Source organism: Larus michahellis, chromosome 9 (genome assembly GCF_964199755.1).
Source record: "Larus michahellis chromosome 9, bLarMic1.1, whole genome shotgun sequence".
Taxonomy (NCBI): domain Eukaryota; kingdom Metazoa; phylum Chordata; class Aves; order Charadriiformes; family Laridae; genus Larus; species Larus michahellis.
In genome coordinates, this window is record NC_133904.1 from 35968002 (window position 1) to 35994881 (window position 26880).

The following is a 26880-nucleotide window of genomic DNA, read 5'->3' on the forward strand; positions in this document are numbered from 1 at the left end:
TTTTTTCTTTCCGACCTCTCCATTTCCAGAGTAAGTGGCTGCAAAAGACAACTTTGGGAATGTAGCTGCAGAGAGTTCCCATAATTTTAAAACATCTGCTTTGATCTAAGATGTTGAGACTGACTCTGCAATCCTGGTCTTGTAGCAAAATTATATAGCAGCTGTGAGGTGAAAACCAGTGAACAGTGTTTTATCTACTAAGAATCTTATTAAAACACTTGTAGGAGATCATCAGAATTAATATACATCCACCTGAAATGGAAAAGATATGACACCGCCTTTTTAAGTAAAATTTTTCAAGGCCCCATGGTTTTGGTGAACACTGCTTGCTCCACTAAAAATCCTTGTATTTAGTAAGTAAAAGCTGAGCAGCCCCTGCACCCTTCCCACAGCACCATCCCTTTGGTAACTCTGCAGTCAGTTATTGCATGTCTTTTGTCTAACGTGGGGGCCATTTGCATATCACAAATATACGGCTTTTCTGTTAGCGAGTATTCTTGCCCTATATTGTTTCAGGAGAAGGAGCATTTTCTTAGATGACTAGAAAATCATGTGGCAAGCAGAAAATATCTGAACTTACTCCAACACCAGCTCTACTTTCTTTGGGTTTTGTTCTCATTTGGCCATTGCAACAAATTCGGGGACAGAAGACAGCACTAACTGGGGCCGCTTCCTTACAGATGAAGGAATATGAGACGGATTGCCTTTTGCTTCTCTCTTTTCACCCCTCTGCTGGGGAGGCGGAATTTCCACAGCATGTTCCAGGGCTGTTTCTTTAAGCTATGCATACTGAATATGAAGAAACTTTCTATTTTATTTTCCTGGCAAGTACGGATCGCAGTAAGCTGTGTGAGTGGTGGATTGTTGCAGCAGTGTTGTCAGAGTGAACTCTCCCAAAACCAACAGCGAATGTTACGTAGTTAGTTATGTTTTAAAATGCTTGGTATACTTTAGAAGGTGAAGTTGCCCTGAGCTACCTGTGCATTCAGGAAAGCAGGACAGGCCAGAGTGACTTGTTTCTCCGTGTAGTTTGAGTGTTGCTGCCACGCTCCTGTCTGCCTTCCCTCTCCTCAGCACTTGGCTGCCTCTCCCCGACTGCAGAACGAGAAAGAGCTCTTCCCATCACTTTCAGAAGTTACAATCTATTTTTCCAACAGCTATAAAAGGAGATACGGCTGCAGTGATTCAGGAGATAACTCTACTTTTGTTCTTTGAAAATGGCTTGTAGGGAGGAGGAGCTCAGGTCAGGCGTGCAGGAAGACCTGCATCTGCTACGGGTGGATGGGCACCAGGGATTTGGCTTTGGTCAGCAGGGTGCTCTGGAGGTGAAGGCCACTTACTGCACTTTGCCTCTCATCCTAGAGCAGCCTCGAAACATGCCAGCTGGATTCCTTTTAGATTAAAATAGACTGCAGCGTGCCATCTGGGAGTGCATCTCCTGAGCAGGAGCAGAGGAGAGCCGCTTGCTGGCGGCATGGGTGGTGTGCCCACGAGGACCTCCTCGTGTCCTGTGATCCCGGCTAATGGATGGGCAGGGTGAAAACAGCTTCTCTGATTCTGCCAAGAAAATATCTCAGTGCCTAGTAGCAGTTAATAATAGACCATATTTGTCTACAACAGTTCTGTTGTTTGTTTTTTTTTCCTGGACCACCTGGGATAATTTTCAGGAGACAAGGTTTTGATACCACTATTTTATATTCATATATTAAGGAGACTCAAGTGCTTCTAACGTTTTGAGAAATAGTAATTTTTAAAAGAAGAAAATCGCAAGGATTACCATATTCTGAAGATTAGCAGAAATTGAAGCTGATAACTGTACAAGATTGTCAAATGATTCTAGTTCTGCAAAATTTCTTTTTATTCTATTTTAAAGTTATTTCCTTCTAACTTTTAACAATTTTTAAATGAGCAAACTCAGATTTCAGATATTGAAATAATGATTGTCTTACAAAATTCAACTGTTGAAATAATGACAATGACAAATTCGGCACGTGGCTACAATTTACTAGTGCAGACTTTATTATTTCATTTATGTACTCCTAATAGCAGGAGAGATCGCAAACGTGGGCTGGTATAAAGAAACTGTAGATTTTAGTTCAAATTCTGAGCTAAAAACTTCTGATAAAGCTTGTAAGTTTGAATGATAGTGTATGCCCACAACAGTTCAAGAAGCGGTAGGATGCCTAGGATTTGTTTCTCAGTGTTACTCCTTATATCAGTAATCCACTATCACATATTTTGATAAATATACACAAAGAGTTAGGGAACTCGCGAATAAACAGTGGAACCAATTTAAACTCTGAAGCTTACCAAATAAACATTAAAGTATTCCCTTTAGGAACTCAGAATCCTTTGAATTATGCATGTATTGTAGTTTGCAGTAAGATAAAAGAACTTTGGGTGGGGGAGGGTGAGAAACTTGAAAAGCCTTAAGGAATAATTTGCATAAATTGGGTGGAGAGAGTAAACAGCACAAGGGGAAAACAGTTATTTTCAGTAAAGCCTTACAGAATGAGATAAAACAAATTAAAAAAATCAGGTGGAGTTGAAACAAAGCTGAAGTGCTTTTAAATTTGCATTAGCACTGCCATTGCCTTTAAAGCAAATCCCAGGGAACTCTGTACTGCCCTGGATAAAAAAACAAACTAAAAAAAAAATAATTCTTAAGGGAGAGTTAAAAGAGAAGAAAAGCCATGGAGACAGTATAACGTGTGTCTTACTGTATGCAAGACCTCTGGAAATCAAATGAACAGCATAAGCAGAATTTTTTTTTTCATCTAACAGTATTTTTTTTTATCTTACAGTTACAGGACCGCACACAATTTAGTGACCGAGATTTAGCTACCCTAAAGAAATACTGGGACAATGGTATGACCAGCCTGGGCTCAGTCTGCAGAGAGAAAATTGAAGCTGTGGCTGCAGAATTAAATGTTGACTGTGAAATAGTGCGGGTAAGAAATCCAGAGTCTTCCCCTATCTTGTCGCAGAAGCAAAAATAGGACAGATGAAAGCCTTTAAAAATTTCATGAGGAAGCTTGAAATAGATTTCATGTATTACATAATGAATGACCACGTTGGGAAGTGCTCTCTTGCTCCTTCTGCAGTCTATATATAGAAAAAAGCCCTCAGGTAAGAGTCTTATTGATCAGCAGCAGGAGTAGCACTACGAGCCATTTGACATTCTCTTTAGCTTTGAGTAAGATTTTAAGTAAAAGTGTTATGTTGTTTAGGGATATCCTAGAAGACTGAAAAGTGCTATTTATATTGCTATTAAGAAACACAAAAAAAGCCTTTCTAAAGATACAGGGAAAATATTTCTCGTTAATGCTTATAGGAAAAAAATCATTGTAGACATATGAAAGAAAATGCTCAAAAGTAGGAAAAAAATATATTACGAGACTGTCTTGAGGCCAGGTTGAGCTGTGACAGAGGGCAAAGGGTACTGTGAAGAATTCTGGGTCGCTTCAGTTTGATGGTCTGTATAGGTGTCATTGAGGAAGGATTGCTTTAGAAAGTACAGGTTTGGTGTGGATAACCCGATTCCTGAGAACCACTCCCCATCATCTGTTCCAGAAGTCAGGAAGTTTGGTACAGCACCAGTTGTTGCCACTGTATTCCCAATTACCAGACCTACATCATCACTCTCAAACTGTGGGTGTCTCATGTGCGCAGAGTGTTTCCATTCTTCAAAAAATAGTCTGACTGTCTTTGCAGTCAGTACAAAAACGTGATTAGAGTCTTCCTTTCCCTCTTAACAGGTGTGACAATTGTGACTAGTCCTTTCAGCCTTCATCCTTTTTTTTCCACCTCTTTCTTAAAATTCTGATGTTGCTACAAAAGTGGAACTAGGAGCCCTTACTTGAAACTCTTCTTTTGGGGAGATCTCTCTTGGGTTAGTATATCAAAATGGTACCAAAGCTACTTCCAGTATTGAACGCTAATTCGATTATTTACTTGCTTGCTTTCCTGAGCCCATATGAATTATAAAAAAATAAATTGTGCTTTTGGAGGCTGAAAAGAATTACTCTTTTCTCTGTAGAGAATAAAGCTGCTCTATATTTTCCAAGCTCTTCAGTTTGCTTTCTGGAAGGTGAAGCTGTTTCCACTGACAGCATCTCAAAATGGATTCCTGCATATGAAATACCTTATTCATAGGACAGTAATACTGACACTCATGCTTCACCTCCCTTAGTTTGTTCCCTTAAGAACATCCTTATTGGCACGCACAGGATGACAGTATGGAGTTCTGTACACATCTTTCAATAGCATCTGCTGGAAGTGCTTTTGTCTTCAGGGCAGATGTACTAGGCTCTAATCAACTCCCTAAGACTCTCTGGCGTAACCTATTTTAGAACATGCACACGCGAATGAACAAAAAGATTTCTTTTCCTCATAGTAACTAGTGTTGTTACCAGTGTTGTCTTAACTCTGCCTCTGGTTCCTCTATATGGCAGACTTGAGAACTATAGCAAGAATTAGATGGAGGTTGGTCCTTCACCATGCTGAATTATGATTTTTGTTTGTAAGGGATGAATTAATGCTACAGCACCTGCGTGATCTTCAGTGACTCCTGTTGTCTTTTCTCTAAGGCATGTTGTGTGTGTCCCAGCTGTAGGACAGGTATTTTCCATCATGTGCTCTAGAGGATCTGTCCTAAGTTTGTTTTGGGATCTATATAGGCACATCGTATCGTGTCTCTCCTTACCTGCCAACCTGCGTTTGCTTCAGTAGGAAGCACTGAGGTCTGGAGGTAAGTGTGCGGCATCGTCTCCTTCTCGTGAGTCAGGACTCGGCAACGACGCAGTCAGCTGTGAGGCATGAGTGAACGACAGCAGCTCTACCCTCCACTGCATGCTCAGCCAACAGGAGTTGGACTCAGGATGCTTCTGGAAAAAGCTTCCTGCTTTCACTACTTTGCTGCCTTTGCGTTTCACAGTACCTTCAGTTCTAGGCAGCGTGCAGCTAGCAACTCTTTCTCCATTTGTGATGTAAATAAAATAAATGTAGTATATGTGAAGTAGTAATAAGTATATATATACACAAAACCAATGAAATATATATACATCAAATAATACACCCACAAAATAAAACTATATTGTAAATAATATAGTTTTATATAAATATATACATAGATAACTAAAATATTTATATATGCATATAATATCACAAGTTTTAATACAATTAAATACATGTCCTCATTTTTCCCTTTTTTAATAGATTTTTTAAAAAGGGAATTTGTGCTTTGTCCATGTTTTTTGCCATTCCAGACATACAAATGATTGATCCTTGTGACTCATAATGGCCTGAAAGATCTCCAGTACAAAGACAGTGTCAAATGTGCTTTCCAGTACAAGGAAAGATAATGTTTGCCACTATGGGAGTGAGTATGGGGGGAGTTACACATTTTTATATTTCTCTTTACTAATTTTATTCATCCATACCAAAATAGTGTCTGAAAGCAGAATAGCCACCTTGACAGCAAGACACTAGATGGTTGAGAAAGTCGGATGACAATTGTCAAACTCCTCAAAAATTTGTGAGAAATATAAGGAAAATGCATGACTTTTTAATAGAACATAAAGCTTTCATTCATAAAAGGTCAAAAGCTACTCCTAGGCACCCACCACAGGCTAAAGACACCCCCTGCTGTTTCCCAGCAGCTCATCAGATTAAGGCTGGATTGTGGAAGGTAGTGCTTCAGTCTGAGTTTAGCAACAACATCACGCAGTTGCAGCAGAAAGGCCACTCATTCTTCACAGCTGACGAACGCTCTTCTTGTTGGGGGCTCTAGGCCTAATCTAGATCCAGTTTAGGATCAAGAGACAGTGGAAAAACAACTCAGAATATCCCATCTTCACTTTTTCAATTAAGTGGGATTTCTGAAGGTTCCAAGCTAGAATCTTTCTAGCATGTTGACACCCTAACCTCGATATCTGGAGAGCTGTAATCACGCTTCTCAAGTGGCTCCCTGCCAGTCCACTTACTTATAGGCAGCCTGAGGGCAGGCATATGCTGGCTCCGTCTGCCTGCCCGCTCGCTTTTCTGCCCTAACTCTTGCTGGTCATCTGTTCCCTGTAAGCTGAGGGAGTTGCTGCTGAGTTCATTGCTGGCTGCAGTAAGTAGGCTTAAGGGGTCTGATCACGTGCACTTTACAGATCTTGTTTGAAGTTCTTAAGGAGATAATGTTTTAGGGATATAATTAGAATTATTACATGCTTTCCTACATAGAAATGCTAGTCTGCTTTTACATTCTTCATTTTACTGCTCCAAAATATTCACTGTTAAAAGCAGCATGCAGGATAAGGAAGCTTTTTGCTTTTATTTCCCATTTTAATTTGAGACACTATAAAAATATCTTCTATGACATGTTCAGTGTGTTCAATGAAAGATTTTCTGCCTTGAAGGGTATGTAAAAAGACAAGTAAGATCTTCCTTTCCCAAGTGACTCAGTTTTTTGCTGAATTTTTTTAGAAAAAAGTAGATTTGCTTTTAAATTTTGCAGTTGTTAGCACTATTTATTACCATCATAAGATTATGAGGAAACTTAAAGAATGGCAATACAGTGTTTGGAAAAAAAGAGAAATAGATCTGGAAGGGGATACTTTTTTCTTTTTTTTTTTTTTTTTTCTTCCCAGACTACGTAATGTACAGAAATATCTAGGTAGCTTTCTCGTTTGCATTCTTCAAAGAGGAAAATCAATAAGCTGGGAAAGCGAATATCACCCAACAAAAATGATTTGCCAAAAATAGTGTTAAGCATGTCATCTTTTAGCTAATTAAAAAAACTCAGCTGGCACAGCATGAAACCATTTTAATAGTTGGGACTGCTGTCAATGTTTCTTAATTTTTCTATTTGATAATCAAGGTAGTATAAATAAAACCTTTTTTACTGAACTTTTTCATGCTATCAGATCTGTAGCTAAAGAAAGTGTGATGGGGAAGAGGAACAGTGCAGGTATTTCTGAAATAAAGACAGAGTAATGTTGTTTAGTGTATCTTTAAAGAAAAAGATCCTGTATTATTTTAACGTGGTTGGTAAACTCTGTTGGAACGTAGACCTTATGGAAGGGATGTGCATTTTGCCACACCATGATCATATGTTTTCAAAAGTAGGAACTGCCTATGCTTTCTAGAGGTAGTTTAGATAAATGGAGATACCTGTAATTTTAGCAATCCAGAAATTCCAGCACTGCACAATGAAGATGGTCCCACTAGCGCTGTCAGCACTGCTCCGACTGTGTTGTAGATGGTGTGGAGGAGGGAGAGAGCCAAGTCAAGAAGACTGGGAGTTAGCAGTTGTCAGAGACATTGATTGCTGACTCTGAGGAGAGATTTTGAATGCCAGTGGAGAACTTACTTGGATGGAACTAAGTGTCTGGGAACAAGAGCTGTTAAGTAGAAATGAGATTGGACGAGAAGTCAAAAGCCCGAGTAATGCAAAGGAAGGGAAAGAGTAAGAGGTGAGGAGTTACGGACAATTCTTATTACATCATGTTAAAGTCTATTTTGAGTTTTTAATAATTTTTAGTGTATTCTTTTCTTTATCAGAGAAAGCAAGTTAATAACAATTATACAGATACACTTGCAGAATTTTGAATTTGATTTTTTTTTTCTTTTTTGAGACTGCCAGTTTTATTGATGTAAAATGAACTTAAAGCAGCCATACCATCTGATCATGAATGGTTTTCCAAGTTCCTTGGTTCTGGACCTGTTTTATCTCTCACCACTGTTTACAGTATACTCTTATATACCTTAACTGCAAGCAATGTTTCTTAAAGACTTGTCTTCCAACCAAAGACAACTGAAGGATAATATTGCTCTGAGCCAAATTCTGCTATGTTCTGTCATCAAAGTGTAGTGATGTAGAGCTACCACCTTGGACAATTTCTTCCGTGCTGTAAAATATTCTAGAACAGGAGGGCCGTTTGGATCACTGGATGCTTTAGTCCCCTCATGGAAGTTGCGAAGTGGGAGAACCTGGATCGAAGATCTTATGTTAAATTTGTTGAATAATTTAGGTGGGGAGGGACCTTACAAGGTCACCTAGTGCTACTCTTTATTTAGAGCAGGATTGACTTCAGAGTTAGGTCAGGTTTCTCAGGATGTTGTCCAGTAAAATGTTGAGTACCTCCAAGGTTGGAGATGCCAAGAATTCTATGGACAAACTGTTCCAGTGCCTCACTGTGAAGCATTATTTTTTCTTTTTTCTTAATTCCAGTCAGAGCTTCTCTTGCTGCGACTTGTGACTATTGCTTCTTTTCCTTTTGCTGTGCACCTTCCCTTTTCCCTTGAATTGGAGGACTGAGCCTGGACAGTATGCTGGGAAGCAGCCTCATGAGAGTCAAATACGGGGGAATAATCACCTCCCTTCAATTACTGGCTACGCTCCTGTTCCTATAGTATAGATGTGCTAATTTCACTTGGTTGTGGGCCTGTTGCTTTTGTTATAGTTTCTGATATCATTCATGTTTATTTCTCTTACAAGACTTGGATTGGGAATCGAAGACGGAAATACCGTTTAATGGGGATTGAGGTCCCACCCCCTAGAGGAGGTCCTGCTGATTTCTCTGATCAATCTGAGTTTGTTTCTAAATCAGCACTTAATCCAGGAGAGGAAACTGCTACTGAAGTGGGGGATGATAATGATAGGAATGATGAAGTATCAATCTGCTTATCTGAAGGAAGCTCACAAGGTATTTGAAAATGCAGTTATTACTGTGCATATATTTCTAATTTTGTGCAGTGTGCATGCTTTGGATTCTCTGTTGTACACATTCAGAAACGTCTGAAAGGGTGTCTGACAGTCACAAATTATCAACCTTGGCCATACTGAAGGTACTGTTTGGTCTCTTTCTTCTGCTTCTCTTGATATGATTTTTTTTTTGGTTTTGTTATCACAAGGCTTGCAGAAGCCTTTTATCATAAGACCTCTGTTTCTGCCAGATTCACCCAAAGTTAAATGACAAATTCACAGTTTGCTGGTGCAACTGTGAGATGGACAGACAGTGTAAGTCTCACTTCCCTGGGAAGCCAGGTTTAAAAAAATGGTCTCTGTTAACCAGCTGGTTCTACACAGCCAGCTTGAATATCTGTTCCTGTTAGCCTGAATCACACCAACAATTCTCATCTAAACAAGCACTGATGCATGTGAGCCTGCCCGCTTTGAGCTGACCAGAGCTGTGTAGTTACAGTTTTCCTGATATTAAACTCATGCTGATGAGATACATTCAGAAGGTGTGTTAGTTCAGACTTAGTCTTGAACTAAAAGAGCTTCACAGTATGTCAGAGCACAGCAGAGCGTCTGCCATTAAGCTGTCTGTGGTGCGTATATGCTCTCTGACAAGCAAATACAAACCAGCAGAAAAGATCAAAGTCAGTAGCAGGGGATTACTCACAGCCTTAGAACTGCACATACAGGGTGCCTGTGTGTTCTCAGGAAATTGCATGATCTTGAGTGATAAATGTCTCAATCTTAATTCCCTTTTATTCCACCTCTCGGAACCGCATGACCACGTTAAATCGATCTCTCCCTTTCCCTCTTGTACATTAGCACTCTGGGCCTGGGGCAGGTGAAATGCCGCTCCGCACAGTCACTAGCTTCACAAGCTCAACTAATTGCTCCCAGTGCTTCTGATTAGAAGAGATCAATAAAGCCTTTGCTCTCTAAACTAAAAGAAAGTCTGATCTAGTGCATGCTATTGCAGCTTAATATGCCAGACTTGATCTTGTCATTTTGTCTGAACAATTTAAAGGAAAGAACTACAAAAATGGAGAACTGCTGGGAATGAATTTGTGATAGCTTTGTCATATTCTACAGTAAAGAGAGTAAGATGATAAAGAAGTGGGTCAAGTGATTGAAAGCCAAGTGAGATGCAGAATCTAAGAGTCCTTGATTTGCCTGAGGTATGGAAGGAACTGATTTAGTCAGATCTGCTTGAAAGAAAATGGTGACGGGGAAGAGTCTGAATTCTCTGTAGCTTAAAGTGAGGAATAACACCACGTTTATTGAACGAGGCTTTCATAAACACCATAAGGCTGTAAGACTATGAGTAGATTATAAGGGTCAAAGCTTAAGGAAGTGCAAGAAAACTATAGGATTTCCATAGCATCCAGGAATCCCACTTCCATTCCTTTATTCTACCATGAGAATTATTTCTATTAATTTGTCCAGTTCAAAGGAGTAGGTTTCACTGCTGCAGCTCAGCTTATTTTGAACTTCCTAGGAAATATTTCCACCAATAATCATGTGTACTATTCAGTCACAGATGTGTGATTATTTTAATGTTTGGGAACTATAACTTCTAGTCCTAATTTAAAAAAAAAAAAATCAAACAAAAAAAAAAACCCAAAAACCCAAAACAAAAAAACCCACAAAAAAAAACACTCTCAAAGACAGGAAAAGATGTTTTTAGCCACCTAATTAGAGTGAAAGTGTTGATGGCACTTGCTTTTAAAATGTAGTGTGTAAATATTTACAAAAATATAAAATCTGTACTCTGATGCAAAATTAAGCATTAAAGTTCTCGTAATGCCTTACCTTTTTTAAACGTATGTTAATTGAATCCATACTTTGTGTAAATGAACACAGCTCTGTGGAGGCCATTATAGCTGTGCCAGTTTATATTAGCTGAGGATGAATATTTAAAGAGTTGCAAGTGCTGTAGGGAGTTGCTTTGTTTGGCTGTTGAATCCAAGTGGCGACTGTCAGGGTTTACGGAGTGACGGGTGCCTTAGACTGCTTCAGAGTCCCCGAGGTGCCTCTTCAGTGACCTTCATTGCTCCGACGACGGGGTTGTGTACTGCTCCCTGCTTTACCGTTCTCTCATTTGGACCCATTTGCCTTTGCTGCTTAGCAGAAGTTTTCCTCTGAAGCTGTGGCCTGTGGCAGATTAAATTTATTTGAAACAACTTCAAATAAAATTAGTGCAGTTTAGAGATACTTTACTGGTAGAAAAGTTAGTTAAAACAATCAGTGTCTCTGTATGGTCCGGCCTAAATATTACCCTCTCTTTGCAACTGTTGGTAATCTCCAGTTAAATCCTGTTACGCCTGTGTTTGTGTGGAAGTGATACGCCCCTGCAACGCTATCTGCTCTCCCTTTCAGTATCCCACACGGACATCTGCTGCCCATTCGCTCACCAGGCCTCCTTTCCTCGTCAGGTGCAATAGCTGGACTGTTTGATGCTTTTAATGCAAGCTCTGCCCTCTGCAGAACCGTGTCATTTTACTAGCACTTGGAAGGAGTGTGTTTCCAATTAATAGCGTAGCTGTTAATGACATCATTTGAGTTATCATAGCTGCCTTGCCTCTGTGTTTTGGTTTATTTTCTGATTTGCTGTTTCTATCAACCATTTTCTTCTTGATAGTATATTAAGTGTGGAGAATTAAAGTAAATCTGAGGAACGTACTTAATTGTAGGGATGAACACGCTTATCTTTCTTGTTTTTTCATGTTGGCCATAGTCAGGGCTGATAGAACCATCTAATGGTTGTGGCTGAAATTTAAGGACAGGATTTTCTCTTGTTTTCAAGTTGCTTATGCATAAGAGAGCAGCTTAGATTCACTAGGAATAAACATTTGCCATATCAGAATGAAATAATCTACTTAATTAGTTTTTGGTTCAAAACTAGTCAGTGCCTGCAAGAACAGGATGGGTTTCTGATATGTACCCTATAATTTCAGGGCATGCAGGATTTTTCATATATTAATTTATTTTAATAAATAAAAAAAAAAATTTGGGCATGTCTGATGTGAAACTCTTCATCACCTTTGAATATTCCAACCTGAACCTAAAAATAGGAAGGTTTTGGTATGTTGCAAGAGAATAATTGATAGTTTTCCTGTTGTTTCAAGTAGTGATTGCCGTGACTTTGCCCTGAAATAATTGTGATATGATGTCTTTTTTAATAAGGCATACAGTATTTTTATGAACAGACATTGAAAAGATGACTTTGCTTTTGTATCTAGCAGATATGACATACTTAGTGGTAAAGACTATTAACTTCAGCATAAAATTTGAATGAAATCTGAAAAAATAATTTATTTCTGCAGAAGAGGCAAATGAAGCTCTTCAAAATGAAGAAATCGGTCACAAAGATGATGACCAGAATCCAGTGTCTACTGATAATGTGGTATGTATACCTTTTCTTTTCCACTAACGTGACCTCCTTAATTGCTAATATTGAGGTTATTGTCCAACACTAGTGTTTTTCACGAGTTGAAAACTTCAGTCAAGTGTGCTAAGAGTCCATCCTTACTGGTTGAGCACTAAAAGAAACTGTACTAAAAGTACTGAAACATAGAACTATGCAGATTCAGTAGAAACTGAATTATACTGATTTTTCTGTATTAGAACAATCTGGTGTTCTTTTCTGGAGTGCAAAGCACAACGCTTGGGTAGTGCTCTGTAAGTACCTAGTACAGTAAAACAGTAAGCGTAAAAAAACCCAGAAAGAGAATTGAAAATGTTTTTCTGTAGCTTTAGGAAAGTCAGGTATCTCTGGTGCTTCCTCTCTATAGCTAACCTTGAATATGTGAGATCAGACCAGGGTGGGTACGTGCTCTTCATTCCCATACCCTTGGCGGGGCGTTATTTAGATGTTTCTTGTTTTCTCACTGGCATTCCCATTGAGTCAAACACAGTTGTTCTGGCTGTTTTTAATTGACTGCAGTGAGACAAGGAAGGAGAGACAGAGGGAGGAGTCATGGCAAATAATGCAATATATCCCCTTTGTTTAGCCTGCCTTCTCTCAAATTAGAAGAAAGGAGAGGAGGAAGAGGAGAGAAGACCCCAGGTGGTAGGGTAATTTTTATCTTAAAAGTTATCTGCAGAATGAACAGGTGATGGTTCCAGTTCCCAATTGCACTCTTACTGCAGTCAGAGATTAAACGACAGGAGCTCGGAACATGACGAGAACATTTGTCTTGAATTAATCACACGCGACCTGAAGTGGGAAAGTGAACAGGAGATTTCCTTCCCTCTATATAAAGAGAGAGGAGAGAATGTTTTCTTTCTTTTCTTAATACACGATCATCTTATGCGTAAACTGAAATCCCATGGCTGTATTTTCTGTGGTTGCCTGAATAGAAACAGCTGCCTTTTCCCCTTCTGTTTACCTTAATGGCCTGCTGTGACCTTAGATATAATCACTCTGATTTTCAGGCTGATGCATTTACCATGGAGATGCAGAATGTAAAATGACAAAGGTAAAAGGTTTGCAGAGATGATGTTTGAGATGCTCGGTTCTCCAGTCTACCTGAACTCCAGCATTATATAATTTGATATAATAAGAGGGGGGAAAAAAAGAGGAGTAATTTTTTCATACTGTGTTCTGAAAACACTGTAACAAAATTTTTAAAATGTATGCAGTTAAAATTGGACTAACATACATTGAACTTGCATAAGAGATAGGGTGTTCTTATTTGAAATTCTAATCTGTTCTTTCCCCTACTATCTTAAAATGTATAATTATAAGAAAGATGGTGTGAATGTTTGGCACTTATTTAGAGACTCTTCCCTCAAGCTGAGTCTGAAAACAAAAATATTTGAATCACAGTCTTACTCGGGGTATGATATAGCAGCAGATCTTTGTGACATTAAGCCTTTTGAAACGTTAGCACTTCAGCTGGGTTGTCAGACACTGAAGCACAGAAAATGTGGTTTATCCTCCCTGCCTTCAACACATATTTGTGAGCTTGGTGGGTACTACTGCTGAGAGACTGTTAGAGACTAGTGAGAGACTGTCAGCTTCTCTTTAAGGATTCCTCCTTGGTAAATAGAAGGAAATTTCTGATGACTGGTCTGCAAGCAGACAGGAGACACACACATGCCGCAGAGAAGAAACCTCCTCTAAAATAACACTTCAAGAACTAACCGTTAAAATGTATTATGTCCATGTGGGCCCTTGCCTACATGGTGTTAAACGGTATACTAAAAGATGTAGTAAAATTGCTTTGACTTGTTGTAAAAGTTCATGAGACTATATAGAACTGTCAAAACAATGAAAAATAGTAAAAAAAAAAAAAAGAAAAAACCCAAACACCTTTTCTTACACTACCACTGCTTCCCTCTGAAAAAAAAATAGTGAAATCTATAGTTTGATCTGGGCACTCATCCTTCTGAGTTCTTGGTAGAAGATGCCATTCTTATCACTATCTGTCATAATTCATTCAGTCTGGTTGAGATCTAGCTTAGATATTTCTCAGTTCTAAACAGCACTATGATTGGCCTTTAATGTTGTACTTTACATACCTTTAGAAACCAAATATAAAAAGCTACCAGGAATTTTTGTGAATTAAGTGAAAGTGTCCATGTCGGTGCATTTGGGAACTGTCCTTTGGATCAACATCCTCTGTTGTTTAGGGCGTTTGACTTGCACTGTGGCCAAAGAAGGCCAAAGGAGACCTCTTCACTTTTTCTAGGCCAGAAGTAGGTCAGTTAGGACTTGCCTGTCTGTCACTTACCGTAATGTCTGTTTTGCTCCAGAGGAATAAACTTTCCTAACCTTCTCCGCCCTGCAGGAGGCCTTCAACAAAAGGTTTATAGAATAAAATGCAGGCTTGTGCAGGCTGTAATGAGTTGTAATATGTAACTTGGTGCCAAAAGCGTGGTGACAAATAGCTCCTCCTCTGTAAACAGCCTGTCACCATGGCAGCAGCTCCGAGTAGCCAGTCTCAGTTTGGATTCTTCCTGCATCTTTTGGCTGAGGTGCATGATTGCCATCTAATGGGGGCTCCACAATTCAAAATTTCTTGTGAGCCAGCAAAAGGTCCTGTTGCCTTCGTCCTTTCGTGGCAGTTTGAGATACAGATTGTTGTTTCTTTGCCTGATCTGTGCGTTCGAGTGCTTGGAATGAACCATTTACTTCTGTTTTCAGAAAATAGAAATTATAGATGATGAAGAAAGTGATATGATAAGTAATTCTGAAGTGGATCAAATGAGTTCTCTTTTGGATTATAAGGTGAGTAATTATGAAATATTAGGCAGGAGAGTCCTTCACAGGACGTTCAGATAAAATTCAGCGAAGGTATGGGGGAGCCTGGGACTCCTGTGCTCTTGTCATGGTACCGCACCTCATCCCCTCACTCCTGTCTCCTCATCCCATTTACAGCCAGATTACCTGTATTTCAGCCCAGAGGGAGGCAGGAAAAATCCCATTTCTACAGAGCAGTTTGTTACTGTAGTTGTAGCCATCTGCTGCTCCCACCGTGTGTCCCAGACAGAGCAATTGATTGAGCTTCTAAACCAAAACTTTCTTTTTGTGTGAGAATTGTTCTTTGGAGTGTTAGGGCGCATTTTGACATGCAGCGTGGTGGCGACAGCTCTGGAAAGAGGCACAACAGCTGGAGTCCTCTAATAAACTGGTGGGATCTGAGAAGGCGGCATTCTCGCAATGTAGTGCAGAAGATGTCTGGAAGCAGTACTTGCGGGAGGGAGGAAAAGCAGTGGGATACCTGGCAGCCCCTGCCTTCTGCCAAATGGTAAAGGTTATGCCTGTGCTACTGCTCTCCTGGGACTTGCCACAGTTCGGTGTTGTGTATTGAGCATGTTTTTAATCTACGTAGCTGATTTTTATTTATTTTTTTTTTACTTAGAAATCAGGTACGTTCTACTAATGATAATTGCCAAAGTAATAAATACATCATCTTTTCAGAACAACAATAACTCCTTCAAGCAGCATTTTCCTGGTAGGGGCAGTGGAGAATGAATATGGAGAAGGAATGACCTTTTCTTAATGTCACCTGTCACCACAGTGACAGGCTTGTTGTGACAGCGTGCCATACAGAACCTTGTTTGTTGGTTTGTTGTTTGACATTAGTTGATTAGACTTTTTGCCTGTGTGTTTTCTGCATAAATCTGAATGCCTCCTTTGGCTGGGCAAAATCCATTGCGAAATAGGCAACTTCTAAGTTTCCACCTGAAAGAAATGCATTCAGCTGATTTTTGCAGCCCAGGTATCTCTCTCATTCTCAGAGCTGTTATAACCCAGAACGGTACGGTGAGCAATGTTTTGATTGAAGAAACGTGAATTTTCTGGGGGAAAAAACCAAAACGAACAACCATTTTTAAAAACCTTCCAGTTCATCACGTGGTCTCACTTTTTCTTATCAGCTAAAGTTGAATCACAGCCAGTCTAGCAAATGTAAGCATGAATAACATCATGTAGGTCGATGTTATTAAAAAATATATATATTTTCATCATTAAAACAAAATACCAGCTTATAAGTTCACTACTGATATTTGCTTGTGTAATTATTTGCTGCCACCAAAGCCAGCCATCAAGGAACATCTTGTATGCAAAACCGCCAACCTAATTAATCATATGGTTGCATAAGCAAGGGTGGGTTTTTTCTTGCCTCTGATATCCCTCAGTAAATGCAACACTTAACATGAATTATCTGTGAACCTTTATAAATGCTTACTTTCTATCCGTATTGTGCTTTGCATTGTACACCATTTCTGTGTATTTTTTTCATTATTATGTTATGGACGATGCACATTTGGTGCTACTATGCAGACACCTTTTGTAGAAATGCACAATGACTTTGATCTTGAAAAGTGAACTGTTTATTTAGGTGACATGATCTTTCCAAAGGTAAATAACCAGAGAAAATTAATTTTAGCTCTATGCTGATCAACAGATTTAGCATTTTGATCTTGCATACCAATCAGTTGGTAAATTTGAAGGAGAAGAGATATTTGGAATAAACTGAAGTACATATCAAATCAGAATTTTTAATTAAGTTTGTTATTTTTATATTAATTGACTTCAAGTACAGTCACACGTATTTATGCAAAGATTGGAAAATGGCCCTTTTAGCCACAGCATACACATTACTGCTGTTTCTCCATTTTGTAAATACATTCCTATTTATTCTGTAACCGGAGAGATCTTGAGGAGGTTGGTGAACTGACACTTCATGATACACGTCAAACTCAGCTGCACTAGAGGATGCTATATTTTAATTTGTGGTAGCTTTCAGGAATTTTCAAGTTATTTTCCCTGGGCTTTGTGTCCAGTCTCCTGTTGTAATAATGGAATGTAGTTGCTGTCTCTTCTCACCTGACCTTTTCAAGATCACTTCTTCTAGGAAGAGACCTGGGCTTTCTTTTTCTTTATTTTAAAATGGAATTAGAGGTCGTCCTTATAAAATAAAAAGCAGTGCTTCTTTAAAAGGTTCATGTAAACTTTGACCCAAGTCATTAATGCTTTAATGATAGTCAGTAATTCTGAAATGCCACGTCTGCGTTGTGCTATAATTCTATAACTATAGAACTCTTGGCTGTACTTAATATTGGTTTTGGCAGGACGCATAATAAACACATTTCCACTCATTTTCACTAAAAGCATTTAATTTTAACACAAGTATGTTTAGGTGCCATTAAAAAGGTTCAGTGCTGTTTATTATTTCCAGAACTTTATGTAATTTCTGCCCACAGAATGAAGAAGTCCGATTCATTGAGAATGAGCTGGAGAATCACAAACAGAAGTATTTCGAACTACAGACGTTTACTCGGAGTTTGATACTTGCTATTAAATCAGATGATAAAGAACAGCAGCAGGTAATTCTTGAAGTAGGTTTTGATAATAGAGGGTGTTCCTCATTTTGTGGTCTGTCACTCCCTTGGTTTTATTCCGTAGTGCCCAGAGGCTCAAATTGTGATTAGGGCAGCATTGTGCTTAGCATCTTATACATAAAGAAAAGCTGAACTTTAAAAAAAGAAAGATCTTCTAATCTACACAAGCAATGACATAGACAAAGAAGTGTGACTTTTGCAAAGGGAAAACCAGTGCACCAGTGGACACTGAGGGACTGGGATTTGTCTGTTGTGAGATCTAAGGTGTGAGATCTAGGGAAAAAAAGCTGGGCTTCAGTTTTGGTGCGTCGTATTCAATATATAACGCTTCTTTTAGTGCTTGGTTGGATCATGTCTTGTGTGGGTAATGTTTTGTGCTTTGTTTAGGAAGAGATTTTGTTGCTTTTATTTTTTTCCTTTTGCCTTTAAGATATGTCATCTTGGACAATGTTTTTCCTTTCAATATCTGTCAATACTGACCCCTTTTTTTTACCCATCCAATACCAACACTGACTGAAAAGCTCAACAGAGTTTTTTCACTATATGTTTAAAAGACACTTGAATGCTGACACAAAGCATATACATAATACTGTATCGTAATATTTTTTACTTACAGGCACTGCTCTCCGACTTACCTCCTGAACTAGAAGAAATGGATTTCAATCACGCATCCCCAGAGCCTGATGATACCTCATTCAGCTTGTCCTCTTTATCAGAGAAAAATGCCTCAGACAGTTTGTGATTTATTTTTTTTTTTTAATTGACAAAAAAGAAACCCTGCGTAACATACAGGTTTAAAGAGAACGGCATTTTGCTATCCAGCGTTCTTCAGTCCAAAAAAAAGAAAGCCCAAGGTGAAGTAGACCTTCCTGAAGGATGACTGTAGTACATCATGGCTACAGTTTGCAGCGTCAAGAAATTTCAGATGTTGTTTTTGGTAAATGAAAGAACTGTGTGAGGAAAGGTTTCACTTTTAGCAGTTTGGCTTTGATTAGGATAACTTCTGACTTTCCAGAATAACTCTTGCTCTGTAGCAATGTCTTTTTGAGCAGGGATCCAAGAATGGAAAACAAATGTCCTGTTACACAGACAACTAATTCTTCAGAGTTGCTTGCTCACCAGTCCTGTTTGTTATTTTTTTCCCCATTTTTACTCAGGTAGGTGGACTGAAAATTGGGAATCCAAATAGAATAACGGGCTTTTTATGAGTTTTGCTTGAACCCTTTTGAAATATGAAATTAAACTAAAGTGTTTTTCATTACGTGACTTCAGATTGTTGAATCTTCCATTTTCTGACCAAAACAGCTGAAGAAACTTTGAAAGGCTGAGAGATTTGAATTATTGACAATAAATTATTAACATGAAGAAGCAGTCCTAAGTGTTGTAACAAATCAGATGGGTATGAGAAACCTGATAGCTGCAGAACGCAACTTTCTGATATTCTCACAGTAGCAACGGGATTAGATGCTTACACTACTATTTCGGGTTTTATGAATGTAGTTACAGTTTTTATTTGTCAAAGTCTGAATGCTAAAGTTCTGTTCATTGTTTTAAGTATTGGTTATATATTTTTCCACAAACTTTACTCCGTTTTATCAAGACACTGTCATAAATCCACAGCCGTCACTGTGTCCTGAGAGGTATTCCAGTGTTTGGAATTGAGCTTTGCAGATCTTCTAAGCGTGACCTGGTTTTGAAGTCGCCCCGTCTGATGAAGTTTTGGCAACTGCCATGTTAGAGTTGTCATTTCTAAACTGTGAGCTTGATTGCGGCAGTGGCTGAAATGAATTTCTTCTTTCCTGGCTGTCGTTCACATTGAATCCCTTTACTCATCTGATTAAATGGATGTGCAGACACATTCAGATAAATTTAGTAGGGCATGTATGTGCATGCCGGTATTGTTGATGCTCTATAACTTCTAATCTGAATATTCCTTAGCAAGCATTTTTGAAACATACCTTCACAGTCTGCTAAAAAGCCTGTTCTTTCAATTTTATACCAAATAATTATTTACTCTGGTGAATCCTTATTCATGCAGTGCAGTAAGTAATCCTGTTAATTTCAGTGGGAGGTCCAAGGTGTAGCTCAGAAAATCGAATGTTGGGGAAATAACACCGTTTTTTTGGTGTGTTTTTTCTCTTTAATACTGGGATTAACTCACAATTTGAGGTTTTTCTCAGTCTGGTCTGTTTCTCCCTAATCACTTCTACAGCTTTTTTTTTTAATTGTTAGCAAGCTCTGTTGTTTAAGGTTTTTTTTCTGTCTCTGTGTTGTCCTTGGGCATGGGGAACTTTTAACAACATTGTTAAACGCCAGCTGCATAAAGGATAGTAGCAGTTTTAAAAACTGTTCTTAAAAAAACAAAAAAAAACCCAAAGCACTTTCACAGTTCTGGCTGCCACACAATTCAGTTAGTTCCCAAAAGACCTCTTACCATCTACTCTACAGAGTAACCCCACAAAAGCAAGCTGTTGGGCCTGTGTTTGAGTTTAGGCACTAAACTCAGAGCAGAATCCCAGGAGAGAGGGAAGGCACTGTGTAACCAGGAGGTAAGTGGTGGGTCACTCATCCTGTCACTGCCTGAGCTGAAACGTTACCTCCCGGCTGGCAGACACGTCCTTATAGCCTTCCTCAGAGGAGGAGCAGTGTTGTACATGCCTGTTGAAGTGACCACTAATCAAAAATTAATTCAGGTTTGTAAGCAAAGATCACAGTACTGTCCTTCAAATGTAAGACAGGGCTCAACTGTAATTCTGCGCTCTCTGAAAAAATCCTTTATAAAGGGTTTTCTATACTGGGTTAACAATGCTTTCTATTACTGTTCTCTCTAGATAGGAAATTTGTGCCACTGACAATGAAACCTCTTGTTTTCTCTGAGCTTTGCTGAAATAGAAAAAAAAATAGTACTGTGATTCGACACTATTTGAACCCTCTTTTCCTGCTGCTTTGACTTAAATTCCCATGATAAAAAGCAAGATACTCTTAATGAGAATTCTTGGTTTCATGGTCAGTTAAGTCATCCACCTTTATAGAAGAAAAAATTTTGTTGATGATTTGTATTTTGCTGTCTTGCTTTTATTTCATATGCAAAACCAATAGAAGGAATTAATTTTGAATGAAATACTACCAGATTCAAGCAATTCCGTAAGTCCCTTTTCTCACGGAAGCTGGAATCCTCTTTAGGATGTGCAGCTGAAAGTAGCTGCAATCAACACCCACCTCGACCCTGTGGGCATGTTGGTCTTTGGCCCTTTTCTCCTGTAGGGTGACAAGACAAAACATAGCAAAGTACTCATGTTTTCATACCCTGGAATACTTGACAATATTACAGGATATTCAGGAAGAAGGAGTGTAAGTTATGTTCCTATATAACAAAATGCTATAGAGGATAATACTGTACAGCTGTTCTCCATTTTTTTTTCAATATCAGTGTTTATTCTCTGTCATATGTAAAACAAAAATTTAATGCTATGTTACCATTACTGGTATTTTAAATCATTGCAACAATAGTTCTGCTGTACAGTGGCTGAAGAGCAGCTTACGAGGTCCTGTAACACAACACTTAACCATCCTTGAGAGTTATGAAAATACCTATCCAAGTATGGCACTTCAGACTAGCACCGCACACGGTGCTTTGTCATTTAGGGGTTTCTTTTGGTTTGCTGGTGTCCCTGACACAACGTAATGTGTTAATCGAGTTTGCAGATTGCACCCCCATTGGGTAACACGTTCAGCTGGACCTTAGAACAGTACGAGAGAATTGGGCACATTCCTTCCCAACTTCGTCCTAGTAATTGTGCTGAGACAATAATGACAGGCATCGCATTCTGATACACAGTCACCGGGACACTCGTTTCCAGATGAAATTCTGAAAGTTCAAGTGATGGGGAACGATGGGGATGGCTCTCTGGGCCCATGGCATGTTAGGGTTTGGTTTATGGTTATTTCCTCTGTTCGTAGGATGATAACAAAAGCCCACATTAAGTGCTAGCCCATCATTTGCATAGACCTTCTGTGCCAGATAAAGCTGACATTGTGTTGCGTTACAATGACAGATATAAGCCCCCCTTCCTCTTTTGCTTATTTAGCCCTGTAATATGAATAACTGCTACAGCAGAAGTGCCACATATTGGTATTTTTATTGTCTCTGTGAAGGCTCTCATTTGCTTTGTCTGTGAAAGATGACTTCCCCAGCATTGTTTATTCCCGATGTATCTGTCAGAACACAAATGATGAAGTGTGTCTTTCTGAAGAAACCAAAGTGGGAAAAGGTAGTTCAGAACAGACACTGTAAAGCAGCGGCAGGATGCTCGCTCTCCTTAGGGAGCAATGAAAGTCTTTGATGCTAGCAAGCTTGCTTATAGTTAAGAAAGCGGTTTCCTGAAGCGATGCCTCTTTTCATTTCCCTGCAGATGATGCTTCTGTCAAGTCGATAGGTCTAACAGGAATGAGTAATAGTAAATATTCTAATAGGTGATTTTTTTGGCAGATTTAAAAGTACACGAACAGATGCAGCATACAAGTGTCAGTTTTCTTGAGTGCTTGGTTCTTGAAGCAGCACTGCACTTTAATCTTTCCAAGTATTTCTTTTTCGCTAAGGCAATAAAAAGTCTGAAAATGACAAGCAGATTGTAGGCTTTGCAGTCCTCTGAGTGAAAAAAGGAATGTACCGGTTGTATCTTCATCTTCTTAAATTGGGAAGCAGCTTATTGATTCCATTCACCAAACGGAGACGGCTATATCTACCGTTGTGGTTTGTATAGCTGAAATGATAGGAGAAATCAACGGTATCATGAACATCCTTATTGTGGAAATGGAAATTACTGCTTAAAATCAATCAGCTATCCGATTTGAGATCTATTGCACTACCGTAGTAGCAACATGAAAAAGAAACTAACGCACAGCACTAACTTTTCCCTGGATACTGTAGTCGTAGTTGACTGTTGGTCTCAGGATACTGATAGCGTAAGGAAAGACAATAATATGCATAAATGGAATAGCACAGAATATCTGAAACATGAAGAATTTGTAACTTGTAATGTTACAACCAAAAGCTTGATTTACTACCTCTGGTCCCGCTGCCCAGGTCCTTCGGGTCAGGCGGTGAGCCCCCAGCCTGCCTCGCGTCAGAGGGCTGCCAGCTGCCTCACCTTCAGCTTGCGTTTCGAGATTCTGCCTTTCCTGCCCCAGATCATCACAAGGCGGAGTAAGTTGCTCAGTTGTGAGATGCCTGATCAAAGGTAGAGGACGGTTAGTGAGAAAACTCCAGCTAGTTATTAGAAAAAATCACAAGCTGGTTTATGGTGTTTGATTTCTCTACCCGATTAATATTTTAGCACACTGGCCAAATGTGAAAACTTAAAAATTATGAGCAAAAAAATTAATAAGTGGTACTACAAAATTGTTTTTTTCCATGGCAGAATAGGGTTTCATTCTGTATTTAAAGAGTATTCTGTATTAAAAGAGTATTTATTTGTCTCTGAAAGGCAGCAGCTGACATTTTGGTCAGAAGACAACAGACATAAGTGGGGCAGAAACTTGGGCTTGTGGTGGTTGTTGTTTTTAAACGAATGAGCAATTCCTCTTCCATAAAAGAGATTCTTAAGAATGTTCCTGTAAGGAAAATGGTTTCAGGTCAGTGCTTTGGTTCTGGGGAACACTTACTGTATTACTGAACTAAGTAAATAATTCTTTTCAAATTCTGTATTACGTTTTACACACGCTACCTCTGAAACGAGACACCACCTTTAAAACCACACGAAAATGTGAACTTCAACATTTTTTTTAACGTTTTATGGGCAATAAATTATTTCCAACATGCATCCTTAAATTTTGTGCTTGTTTTTTAGTTGAGTGTGAGATATTCAGTTTGGTTTAAATTTTAGTACTATTTTTATGTATTTGTCTTAAACACAATCTATGGACAAGGAAATAATAAAGATGTGATATTAGGGAGGAAAGATGAGCATATGTTAATGGTAGTAAGTATTTCTATTAAAGCTGAAGGATGATGTTGTAAATGAGATACCTGTGCTATTTTTGGTACGGTTACTGTAAGGAATAGATATTATCCTTTATTCTGGTACTAAACGATTGTCGTAACATTTCTCAATACATCATAGATTAATTTATCAGAGAGAACAGTCAAATAATGAGTCTCAGCAATGTAATGAAAAGGAATAGGATTTTACATTTTGAGACATACAGTTTCATAAATATGTCCTCATATTTTTATTTCAGCTATTGTTTCTTTCTCTTTTTTTGCATAACAATATGTATAAAGACCTTGTAGAAACAATTTTGATTTGCTCGTAAGCAAATTTTAAATTAAAATGGATCAGTAGCAAGCTAAGGTTAAAACCTAAACGGTAGACCATGTTTGGTAGCAAAGTTTCAACGGAAGAGAGTCCCTATAACTTCCCCCATCCCATCTATCTCTGAAATCCAGAGGGGAAGGTTAACGGAATGTTGAAGCCTCTTCAGCCTGGGGCTGGGGAGGGAATGAGACCCCAGGAGACATTTTGGTTGAGTAGCAGAAATGAAGATCCTGGGCTTTTATTCAAGAAAAATGACAATAAACTAAAAAATTTTTACACCTTGGAAGACAAGAGCTTCTACTTTATCTTCAAATTCTTATGAAATATAGTTCAAAAAGTCATTGGCAAATCCACTGAAATGTGGGAAAAAATGTACTCTCCAATGGAAATTTTATCATTTTTATGATTATTTCTAGAATTACTGAGTGTATATGAATACACATATGCATATTTATAATGTGCACAGATACACTGAACTTGATCATCATTATTAGCATCTAAAAGGCTATTTTCACTTAAAATATTATGTAGTTCTAAAATATCTTTTATTTGCTCACATTTTTGTGTCTTACCATATATTGATTACATAGTTTTGAAATTTAGTCCAATACATCCATACAAATATTGTTTATAGTTTAACTCCATGCAAAACTGATAACTTTTAGGCTTGGAAATTTATTAAAATGCCCATAATAATGGTATTTCTAAGTGATCTTGGCAAATAAACAAACTGCTGTATTTATGAAGAGAGAATGAATCATCTGCCATGATGATTTATGCTTTAGTTTCACTAAAGGTATCAGTTTGATTTAAAAAAAAAATTCTGAAAGTTTAAATGTTATTGTATACCTTGGATGTTTTCCATAGCCTCCGAAACATAAGATAATTGATGATCTTAAAAGTTGTGTCATTTCTTTCTGGGCCAATTTGTTAAGCTTTGTAACCTGAGTGTATTACTGAGTTTCGCTGTGAAAATCAATATTTATATTGCATTTTTATTATTTGCATCAGTATGTAGCAAAGAAACTACTACAAATCTTAAACTGAAGTACCTCCACTATGGTCCAGGACATGTGATCTTGGCTTATTTGAAAGATAGATGCCTAGTGAAATATTCCATACATTTGTATTGATTTTTTTTTCCTGTATATATAAGGGTATTTATAATCTTGTATTAACAGAGTCATCATGAGAAATGCTTATTTCCTTCTTTAGAAGCCTGCTCAGCTATTTTTATATAAAATGTTGGTCTTCGCCTTAATTTTTTTTTTGTGAAAAATTGTGCCATAGATATTTTAACTTATCCACAGATAGTTTACAGAACTTGCTTTGACTTGTCTTTAGTTAATTATTTTTTCCTCAAATTGTTCTAAATTGTTTTCTCCTCCAAATGTGTGTCAAGATTGTTTTGCTTCCTTAATTTTTATTTTTTTTAATGTTTTTGGAGATACGTTCATATGCATGCTTTGGTAGATCAAGTTTTTTCTCTGTAGTTTATTGTTTCTAGTTTAGCAAAACCTTTCATTGAAAAAAAAAAATAACGAAGTAATGCTTGTACAAATGTATCTAGAATGGCCCAAATGGTCAGAGTAAAGGGCTATTTAGCATTGGCAAATTTGTCTACTAGACTCAAGGATATTTTTCTACATCTGTCGAGTTTGGGACTATGAAGAAATGAAATAAAGGTTAACTAACTCTTTTTCCTATATGAAGTTCTCGGTTTCTGTACTTCTTATTGTCTTGTAAAAATTCAGTCATGTTAAGTTGCCTTCAGGGCTTGGTGAGGCACATGCAAGTTCTGCTTCCCCAATTCTTTGGTTGTCACTCTACCGCTAGGCAACTGGAGTCTCCGTCAAACAGAAATAAAACCATTTTCCAGTTCTCTAGGTAGGATTTAAGAGGCAGCAATATTTACATCAGCAATGGGCAAGTTGAACGGCGGGTGGGGGGCTGTCGGCAATGGGCAGCTTCCTCCTGCTGGGCTGTGGAGTCATCTCCCATCCGGGGCAGGGACTTACAAAGTGTAAATATTTCATTTTTACCAGAGCACAGTTCTCAGCAGCTTGCACACTTTTCTGTTTAGAAAAAAAAAAAATAGAATTTGGGGGAAAAAACATAACCTCTACTGCAGTTTTGTAGCAGCCTGTCAGAGAGACCCTGTACTGACGGCAGCCATTCCTCCTAATGAGTTTGTGCTGGTTTGGAACAGAGCTGGGATGGGGAGGGACACGGAGCTCTGCTGCCCCTCGGGGGGGGGCTCCGGGGGGAATAGCTGCTGTAAGAGACTGATTGAGTCAGGAATATCTTAAAATTAGGGATATTTTAACTTAATTTGTTGTTACTTTACAGAGAGGCTTTTCAGAATTACATGAAGAAGTTGCAACCCTCTGTCCCAAAAACACTTCCGAAATGTTCTCCCTTTCCGTAACGTGAATTTGTGTCTGATGAAAGCAATTAACATGCAACACTAACAGCTCCGACTGATTCAGGTGAACCAATAATGCTTAGGTGTTGTGGGGTATTTTAAGTTATTTGTAAGATAAATGTGAGCTTTCTACATTGCTGTTAATCATTATATCATTTTTTACCACTTCCTACCTTGAAAATCTCCAGAGCTAAATACCGTGGCCTCTGACTTCAGCTGGGAATGCCAGCAAGCGTTTTGACGCCCTGATGGAAATCGGGCAAAAACTGTTAGTGCCGGTTAGTTTTTGCTTGTTGAGAAAATGTAGGTGATGAAGATAACACCAGAGCTGTCCTGGAGAACGTCCAGCATGGTACCACGGCTCCGAGAAATAATTTTAAATGATTTCCAGACCAGCACAAGGAGAGTGAGAGAAGGAGCCGTAAGCGAGGTTTAGCCGAAGAACTGTTTTATCCAAAACTGCTTTTGTTCAGGAGCGCTGGCAGGTGGCAGTGTGGCTGCATCCAAACCTGTCGCATGGGCACACGGCGCTAACCCGGCTCTTTTCTCTTAAACTGCAG

At 38.6% G+C, this 26880-nt stretch overlaps 1 protein-coding gene across 7 annotated transcripts in view; it reads left to right on the top strand.

Annotated features, from left to right (window-relative positions):
* HDX (highly divergent homeobox) overlaps window positions 1–18949 on the top strand; it is a 46626-nt gene extending 27677 nt beyond the window's left edge. For 4 of the 7 annotated variants that reach the window (XM_074599745.1, XM_074599746.1, XM_074599748.1 and 1 more), the window contains exons 5-10: window positions 2805–2951; window positions 8486–8693; window positions 12052–12131; window positions 14877–14960; window positions 17441–17563; window positions 18195–18949. In XM_074599745.1, the coding sequence (XP_074455846.1) occupies window positions 2805–2951; window positions 8486–8693; window positions 12052–12131; window positions 14877–14960; window positions 17441–17563; window positions 18195–18320 (768 nt within the window). In that variant the 3' untranslated portion in view covers window positions 18321–18949. Of the gene's footprint in view, window positions 1–2804; window positions 2952–8485; window positions 8694–12051; window positions 12132–14876; window positions 15481–17440; window positions 17564–18194 lie in introns of all 7 variants that reach the window. The other 3 variants (XR_012588938.1, XM_074599750.1, XM_074599751.1) reach the window with 3 other exon arrangements.
* The last annotated feature ends 7931 nt before the right edge of the window (window positions 18950–26880 follow it).